Source organism: Micropterus salmoides, unplaced genomic scaffold, assembly GCF_014851395.1.
Source record: "Micropterus salmoides isolate LMB-PRFRI ecotype aquatic unplaced genomic scaffold, ASM1485139v1 Ms_hic_scaffold_5, whole genome shotgun sequence".
Classification (NCBI taxonomy): domain Eukaryota; kingdom Metazoa; phylum Chordata; class Actinopteri; order Centrarchiformes; family Centrarchidae; genus Micropterus; species Micropterus salmoides.
Window position 1 is genome coordinate 38,327,383 of NW_024044237.1, and position 9,255 is coordinate 38,336,637.

The window sequence follows — 9,255 nt, forward strand, 5'->3', positions numbered from 1 at the left end:
CTGCCTGCGCGGCCGAACCAACTCCAAATAAGTTAACGCCGACTCAGCTAACCAACGTCTGATCCACCGCCGCAGTTTAACTCCAGCGTAGCGGTCAGAGTTTGTCACCCTCAGGTAACGCCCCTCGTGGTGCAGGCCACTGGACCCAGTGAGCTCAGACAGGAAGCAAACGTTAAAGCCGGTTGTGTCTGTAAATCCATCAGCTTCTCTGCAGCTCTGAGCTGTTTTCAGTCTCATGAAGGTCGCAGACTTTTTATTTTCCACATGGTGCAGATCTGAGTGATGAGCGGACTCATTTCACCAGCACATGTATGACTGTAGGAAAGTACGGGGCCCTAAGTCATGTGATGTTAATAACATGGGTAAGGCCATGAAATGTCACAGACTGGTCAGGTTTAGGCAACAGACCTTCCCGCTTTGGGTTGAAATAAGTACATAACGTAGGTCACGTGACTTAACTCACATGACAGAAGAACCTTGCAGCTTCTCCTTCTGCTGTGGACGCTGTTAAAGAAATGTCAACCAGCGCCGACTCTGAGCTCGGGGTCGGCAGCGAGGACGAGGAGGATGAAGGTTTCCCTTTGTGCAGAGGACGACGACAGCTGATGAATGACAACATGAAGGTGTGTTCCCAGCATGCAGCAGGGGGGGCGGAAGGATGCCGTATGGGGTCGGCTCCGGAGGGAAAATGGGCTCCGCAGGCGCCGCTCAGATTTAAACACAGTGAATACAGCACTGCAAGGCATCATGGGAGGACAGAGAGAGCGCGAGCAGACGGGGGGCCTGTTTATGTATTCATTGAAGACTGAAGTGATTTTCTCTGACCTGACAACATGACTCCGCCCACGCCGTCCTGAGGTGAGGCATGATGGGAGCTGCAGGTCTGAGCTGTCCTTAAAGACCTGAATGAAAATGAGCGATGTTCAAACACAGAGACAGAAAACAGAGGTGACGGAGAACGCCGACTGTCCCGTGGCGCCTATCTTTGATCGGGGAGTCCAGAACCCGTTTTACTGAAGAGTGAATCATTTCTTTCCTTCTTCTGAAACTAAACATAAACAACATGCTGTTCTTCCTTTAACAACACGAAATAAAGCAGCTCTGGGTCCACAGACGTCCCGCAGACTCCAGCGGGGACACCATAAACCCCAGGACGCACTCGCTTCCGCAGCCCGTCCCCGCTGAGCACCAAAATCTAGACTGAGGGGCCGGGGTCCAGCAGAGGGGGGCGGCGGGGAACGGGAAGGGAACGGGTGGTTTGACGAGTCTGACAGAAGTCTACCTCAGATGGAGGAAGGATACATGAAGTGAACAGGGTCAGACACATTTTAATAAAACTGTAAGGAGAAGCTGACGTCAGCGGGAACTAAATGAAATACAGACTTTTAAACCACCAAAGAAGAAGCTAAACACGCAGGAGGAACGCGGCAGCTCTGAAACGCTTCACCCGGCCTCGAAGCTCGCTAAAGGAAGCGCTCGACGCCACGCTGGAGCTCTGAGCAACGAGTAGAAAAACTGTCATTACCGAGGGCAGATTTACCGAGCAGAAATCAGCAGCGTCCGTTTAAAGCTGCTCCTGGGACGGTAAACGCCTCTCCAGGGGCATCATGGGTAAAGCCTCCTGCTGCAGTAATCAGCTGAGAGAAGAAGAAGAGGAGCCGGACAGGAGCCGTGTGTTGGTCTGATATTCATGCGATCACAGGAGCTCCTTTGGTATTCATGAAAAATGCTAAAACGAGCAGCTGAGAGATGTTTGGAGCCGAGAGTCACTCCTGCTGCTCAGAAACAGGTCCATCAGAACCGGCACAGATACTGAGGGTCATTAAATCCCCTCTTTAGACTCCCGTTTGATCTCAGAGTCGTTGGCGTTGGAAAGTGACTTTCAGCATGTGGAGTAGTTCATCATGTCTGCCTAAAATAACGGACCGCGTTCTGCTCAGACTTTAAATCCTCTTTGTGCCACAGAAGTATCATCACAGCAAAGTGACCCCGTCGGCACTCGGCTGTGTTCTGGGACCGGAGGCCCGCAGGTGAGCCGGCTCTGGCCAGGTTCGGGGTCAGAATCAGATCTACATGGGTCAGCTTCAGGCCGCTGGTACCGCTGAACTCAGACCAGCGTGCTAAAGTCGACGCTACTTTGATGATGGATTATTCTCTTTGAGTTATTATTAAAGAAACGTTCTTAAACATGAACACTTCCTGGTTTCTTTCCTCCTCTGTGACGGTGAACTGAAAATATTTGGGAAACACTGATCGATATTTTACAAGGTGAACTTCAATAAGATGAGCTGCAGTTTATAGAAACTAAACAACTAATCGATCCATCAAGAAAATAACAGGTTAACGGACAGAGACGATAACGGTTAGCTGCAGCCCCTCGGTGAAACAGCTGACCTGTGGTTGTGTTCAGCTCCTGCCGTCACGTCGCCATGATCGCTGCTGACTCGGCGTCCTGCAGTTTAACAGGAGGTAATGAGCCTGCACACCAGGTCATTACACTGCTGAGAGAGAACTACAGCTCCCAGCATGCCTCAGGGCTCTGAGCAGGTACACAGGCCCTGAGAGGGAAGAAGAGCAGAGAGAGAGAGACAGACGCAGGAAAGATCCCTGAACTCTCGTCACCTCCTTTCCTGTCATAGCTCATCGCCACAGCAGCCAGGGAAGACGTCGCCGTGGCAACATCCTCCAAGGAGCCCTGAGCTGGTTCGAGGTGAAGGTTAGAGTCCGCGAGGGGACGAAGGAAGGAAGGAGGGAGGGAAGGAGGGAGGGAGGACAGCTGCTTTCCTCATGAACACCTGTCTGTCCAGGAAGTAGACACATCCCCCTCTGAATATTCATCGTCATCATCATTTCTGTTTTTTCAAGTCTGACAACTGAACTTTAAATACCTGAAAGGACGAGTCAGAGTCAGGTGAGTTAGCGAGGATTATTAACGACCACAGACTCGTTTACCGCCGGTCCTTCAGCGTCTTTACTGGTAACAACGAGTCTTTAACGAGGACCATCACAGTGCAGCACTGCGTCTGAAGAGACGGCGCTAGCAAAGTAAAAAAGTACCGGTGGTTCACTCCCACCCCAATACAGGAGGATGCTGAAATCATTTTCCAGGACACTTTATTTGTTCTTTCATTGAGTTTTCCAGGTTTTCCAGGTCACGTAGGAACCCTGCATGTGGGCTGAACCACCGGCTTTAATTTAAAGCCGTCCTGTCACAAACTTGTCTCCAGGTACGTCAAGGAGGATGTTCAGAGACAGAAGGGACGAGGAGGAAAGGAAACAAGGACACAAAAGGAGAGAGTAAGAAGCAAAGGAAGCAAGGAAAAGGGTGGAGAGGAAACAAAGAAAAGAAGGACAATATGGAGGAGAAGAAAGAAGTGTGACGAACGCTGCAGAAGGTTTTTATTTATGGAAAACACACATCAATTATTACTGGCTGCTGCGAGACAGCCTGCAGACCATCAGCCAATCCCAGAGCTCCCACACTGTGAGCCAATCAGAGAGCAGGGATCACAGTAACCGGGGGGCCAAACATGTCTCATCCTGTTTCCTTTCCTTCCCCTTGATTCCTCGCATCCTTTCCCACAGTGTCTCCTCTCCTCTTTCTTCCAGCTCATCAGAACAACGTTAGCTAAACGATCATGTTTCTCAGTTTCACTTGTACTAATCTACGGGGCCAAATCTACGGGGTCTAATCTACGGGGCCAAATCTACGGGGTCTAATCTACGGGGCCAAATCTACGAGGTCTAATCTACGGGGCCAAATCTACGAGGTCTAATCTACGGGGCCAAATCTACGGGGTCTAATCTACGGGGCCAAATCTACGGGGTCTAATCTACGGGGTCTAATCTACGGGGCCAAATCTACGGGGTCTAATCTACGGGGCCAAATCTACGGGGTCTTAATCTACGGGGCCAAATCTACGGGGTCTTAATCTACGGGGCCAAATCTACGGGGTCTAATCTACGGGGCCAAATCTACGGGGTCTAATCTACGGGGCCAAATCTACGAGGTCTAATCTACGGGGCCAAATCTACGAGGTCTAATCTACGGGGCCAAATCTACGGGGTCTAATCTACGGGGCCAAATCTACGAGGTCTAATCTACGGGGCCAAATCTACGAGGTCTAATCTACGGGGCCAAATCTACGAGGTCTAATCTACGGGGCCAAATCTACGGGGTCTTAATCTACGGGGCCAAATCTACGGGGTCTTAATCTACGGGGCCAAATCTACGGGGTCTTACTCTACGGGCCCCTGCATTTGGCCTTCAGGGACAAACTAAGTGTTCTGAAACTAAAATTGACCCTTCGCTAAGCCACGCCCCGAATACTCAGCTGGCCAATCACAGCACAGTATAGTATTGTCTCTAACTGAGGTCCACAGCTGCGCTCCATTGACTCTGATGCAAAAAGAGTCGTTTTCCAGCTTTTTCTGCTATTTTTCTAAGATCTGGTCGAACGCTTTCTTTTTTTTCCACATCAGTCTGAATAAAACCTTCAGATGTTTAATGCAACTGCAAAACTGTCTGCTTCTTTCTGAGATCGCTATTCCCAACAAATCTGACAATATTTCTGCAGTAATAGACAGTGGCAGCGCCAACAGTTTGTCGGACTTAGCAACAGTAACTAAGGGGGGCGTGGCTTAGCGAAGGGTAAAAACACATTAAATCATTACTTCAGAAAAAGTGACTTTACACTTTCTATAGAAATTATAAACTGTCCTCAAACCTAAACGCCAAAATAAGCCGTTCATCGCTGCCGAACCGGTCTAGAGACAGCTGACCGAACCCAACACAAGTCACGTGACATTAAACACGTGGTTAAGGTTGTGAGACAGTCTCAGTTTGGTGAGGTTTAGGAAAACATCGTGGTTTGGGTTAAAGTAAGTACATCACGTGACGGAAGTCAGAAACGCTATTTAAGTTGAAAATAAGTCAGCATTTACTTGGTTTCAGACGGGACTCAAACGCGTTCACCCACACGAAAGTCCGGGTTTGAGCCGAGCTGCCGTTTTTCTGGAGAGGACAGTCTCCTGAACTGGAGGACAAACATCATCAGCTGGCGAAGAAGCAGCTCTGTGTGGCTAAAAACTAGTGCCAGCGAGCTCCGTTAGAAAACCGTCTGCGGTGGTCGGATGCCAGTATATATACGTGCTAGCAGAGTAGCTCACTGCTAGCTCTGTCGCTCACCTGACCGCACCGCGAATGACCGACGACACGGTCCCTAAACCCAGACTGTCCTTGATCCTGCCCTGTGAGCTGCATCAGGAAACAGTTTCATGTTTTACCTGGAGGATAACGAGCAGACCGCCGTCGATATCCATTTAATTTAACCTGAAACTGAGTGAGACCAACAGCTGAGCTGCAGGAAGGAAGCTGAAGAAAACGGAATAAATCCTGAAAGATAAGCAGCCTGCTGCTTTAAACACCTGCAGACATGTGTGAGAGTCAGCCTCCGTCATGTGAACCTCGCTAAGACGTCGCAGTAATCAGAGCGTGAAAAACTGACGGCGTTCTTGTTTTCTTCTGCCGCCATGTTTATCCTCGCCGCTCGACAGCATTATGAGGCTTTTATTATGCATTTTTTATGAATGAGTAAAAGATGGAGAGACAAAAATCAAAAGCTCTGTCGTCCAATCAGAAAGAGCCAACAAGAAGGCAACCAGAAAGAGGAAAAGATCCGGAACTAAAGAGAGTTCCTGCACGAAGACAGACAGCATGAAAACAAACCGGAACTCTGCTGGTTCTGTTTGGTTCTGGTTTTAGAGGACGTTTGGGTTTAGAACCAAGACTTTCAAACAAACCGTGTGTTCAGAACTACATTTAAAAAGAGATCGATTTCAACACGTGCTGTTGAGCCAAGATAAAACCAGGACAGTTTCTGTATCCTTAGACCCGACACACTCAGGTCCACGTGGAGTTTGTGTCCGTGTGGCGTCGCAGACTGTTCCCACCAAATCAAACGTCCTGACCAAATCAAATGTCCTTACTAACTCCAACTCCAACATCCTTACCAACTCCAACTCAAACGTCCTTACTAACTCAAACGTCCTGACCAACTCCAACGTCCTTACTAACTCCAACTCCAACGTCCTTACTAACTCCAACGTCCTTACTAACTCCAACGTCCTTACTAACTCCAACGTCCTTACTAACTCCAACGTCCTTACTAACTCCAACTCCAACGTCCTGACCAAATCAAACGTCTTTACTAACTCCAACTCCAACTTCCTTACTAACTCCAACTTCCTTACTAACTCCAACTCAAACGTCCTGACCAACTCCAACGTCCTTACTAACTCAAACGTCCTGACCAACTCCAACTCAAACGTCCTGACCAACTCCAACTCAAACGTCCTGACCAACTCCAACTCAAACGTCCTGACCAACTCCAACTCAAACGTCCTGACCAACTCCAACTCAAACGTCCTGACCAACTCCAATGTCCTGACCAACTCCAACGTCCTTACTAACTCCAACGTCCTTACTAACTCCAACGTCCTTACTAACTCCAACGTCCTTACTAACTCCAACGTCCTTACTAACTCCAACTCAAACGTCCTGACCAACTCCAACGTCCTGACCAACTCCAACGTCCTGACCAACTCCAACTCAAACGTCCTGACCAAATCAAACGTCTTTACTAACTCCAACTCCAACTTCCTTACTAACTCCAACATCCTTACTAACTCCAACTCAAACGTCCTGACCAAATCAAACGTCTTTACTAACTCCAACTCCAACTTCCTTACTAACTCCAACGTCCTTACTAACTCCAACTCCAACGTCCTTACTAACTCCAACGTCTTTTCTAACTCCAACTCCCTTACTAACTCCAACGTCCTTACTAACTCCAACGTCCTTACTAACTCCAACGTCCTTACTAACTCCAACGTCCTTACTAACTCCAACATCCTTACTAACTCCAACGTCCTTACTAACTCCAACTCCAACGTCCTTACTAACTCCAACTCAAACGTCCTGACCAAATCAAACGTCTTTACTAACTCAAACGTCCTGACCAACTCAAACGTCCTGACCAACTCCAACTCCCTTACTAACTCCAACTCCAACGTCCTTACTAACTCCAACTCCAACGTCCTTACTAACTCCAACTCCAACGTCCTTACTAACTCCAACGTCCTTACTAACTCCAACGTCCTTACTAACTCCAACGTCCTTACTAACTCCAACGTCTTTACTAACTCAAACGTCCTTACTAACTCAAACGTCCTTACTAACTCCAACGTCCTGACCAAATCAAACGTCTTTACTAACTCCAACGTCCTGACCAAATCAAACGTCTTTACTAACTCCAACGTCCTGACCAAATCAAACGTCTTTACTAACTCCAACGTCCTGACCAACTCAAACTCCCTTACTAACTCCAACTCCAACGTCCTTACTAACTCCAACTCCAACGTCCTTACTAACTCCAACTCCAACGTCCTGACCAAATCAAACGTCTTTACTAACTCCAACGTCCTGACCAAATCAAACGTCTTTACTAACTCCAACGTCCTGACCAACTCAAACTCCCTTACTAACTCCAACTCCAACGTCCTTACTAACTCCAACTCCAACGTCCTTACTAACTCCAACTCCAACGTCCTGACCAAATCAAACGTCTTTACTAACTCCAACGTCCTGACCAACTCAAACTCCCTTACTAACTCCAACTCCAACGTCCTTACTAACTCCAACTCCAATGTCCTGACCAAATCAAACATCCTTACTAACTCAAACGTCCTGACCAACTCCAACGTCCTGACCAACTCCAACGTCCTGACCAACTCCAACGTCCTGACCAACTCCAACGTCCTGACCAACTCCAACGTCCCGACACACTCAGGTCCACGTGGAGTTTGCGTCCCGACCAACTCAAACCTGCAACGTGACGTTGTCCTGCAAGACGTTGCGTTAGCCAATCACGTGCATGCATGCTGTCAGATGACTCTTTAACTTCAACCCAGTATTTCAGCTGTTTACGTCCCGATTGTCACGACAACAGATTAAATATTTACTGCCATCAAATCTTTTGAAACCAGTTGAAACCTTCAAGCTCATGAATCTGTGACTTCCTGCTTCAGATCGCAGACGCTCGCGTTTCTTTACTGCTTTTTTCCATCTGAACGCACGGAGGCAGGTTCACGTTCTCTCTGAATTATTTACACTTCTGTCTCTAACTACTACAATACCCATGAGCCTCAGCTGCTACTGGAGAAGAAGCCAGTCAAAATAAGAGAGGAAGTGAACTCTGAATGTGACTTCACACCGCCGCCAAAGATTGCTGAATCTCATGTGACTGAAAATCTGAAAGTGAATTCATTCAGAAAGTTTTCATATGTGAACAAATGAATAAAGAAATTAATGAATTGAAGCAGCAGATTGTAAAAACAGTTTTCAGTGTGATGTTCGGATCATTGTTTGGAGCCTGATGATTGGACGAGCAGCAGGAAGACAAAGTGAACAGCGGTGAAAAGTCCGTGTTCTGCTTCCAGAGAGTTTCTCTGTTTCTCAGAGTCCCGCCCTGCCACAGAGCCTCAGAGCCATCAGAGTCATCCAGCTGTCAATCACCCGGCCGACCCGTCACCCCGACTTCCCCGGGCCGGCCCGACTCAGCAGCTGCTCCTCTGCTCCTTTCTTGTCATTGTGTCGCCTTTTCACTGAGCGAGCGAGGGTCTGAGCTGCTCGACCATTTCCATAATCTCCATTAAACACTTCAAATGGGCGCTTAAAGAGCGCTGCCATCTGCATAATCCCATTAACTCTGGAGCTGCAGCGCCGCAGCCGCCACGCCGCCGCCGCAGCCGGTAGGAGCTCCGGCTCAGGTGGAAGAGAAAAGGCAGATTTAGTTTGTGTCAGGTTTCTGAATGAATAAAAGGACGAGGAGAAGGAGAGGCTGACAGTTTAGGGCGGCGCCGCAGCCAAAGCCGCTCAGAGGAGGAAAAGAAAAGGCTTTCTGCTCTGAAAGCTTCATCCTGGTGTAAATCTGCCGGTGCTTCCCTCCGTCTGGGGAAAAGTCCGCTTACAGAGTTTCCTGTGTCCCCCCTCCTCCCCGAGGAAGAAGAAAAACAGATTCATGCTTTCTGATGGCAAAAGTAGGTCAGATTTAAATTCAGACCAAAGCTGACGCTCGTAAAGCGGCGACCGGCTGCTCGCCTCGCCGCGGCGCCGCTCGACAGGCCGCAGAGCGCTCTGAATAAACCCGAGAGGTGAAGACGGAAACGAAACATCCATCACACATCAAACGGTCG

General features: G+C 48.5%; 1 protein-coding gene across 1 annotated transcript; it reads left to right on the forward strand.

The window, feature by feature from the left end:
• Positions 1 to 515: 515 nt before the first annotated feature.
• On the forward strand, positions 516 to 8,684 carry LOC119888458 (putative uncharacterized protein DDB_G0286901). Its single transcript, XM_038699012.1, has 6 exons — positions 516 to 623; positions 1,966 to 2,030; positions 2,411 to 2,469; positions 2,640 to 2,716; positions 5,942 to 7,930; positions 8,520 to 8,684. Exons 1-6 carry the CDS (start codon positions 516 to 518, stop codon positions 8,682 to 8,684), a joined length of 2,463 nt encoding a protein of 820 aa, XP_038554940.1.
• The last annotated feature ends 571 nt before the right edge of the window (positions 8,685 to 9,255 follow it).

Coding starts and splice junctions, on each gene's coding strand:
- LOC119888458 (XM_038699012.1), top strand. CDS start 516: ATGTCAACCAGCGCCGACTCTGAGCTCGGGGTCGGCAGCGAGGACGAG. Junction 2,470..2,639: donor GTCCTGCAGTTTAACAGGAG/GTAATGAGCCTG, acceptor TTCCTGTCATAG/CTCATCGCCACAGCAGCCAG. Junction 2,717..5,941: donor TGAGCTGGTTCGAGGTGAAG/GTTAGAGTCCGC, acceptor GTGGCGTCGCAG/ACTGTTCCCACCAAATCAAA.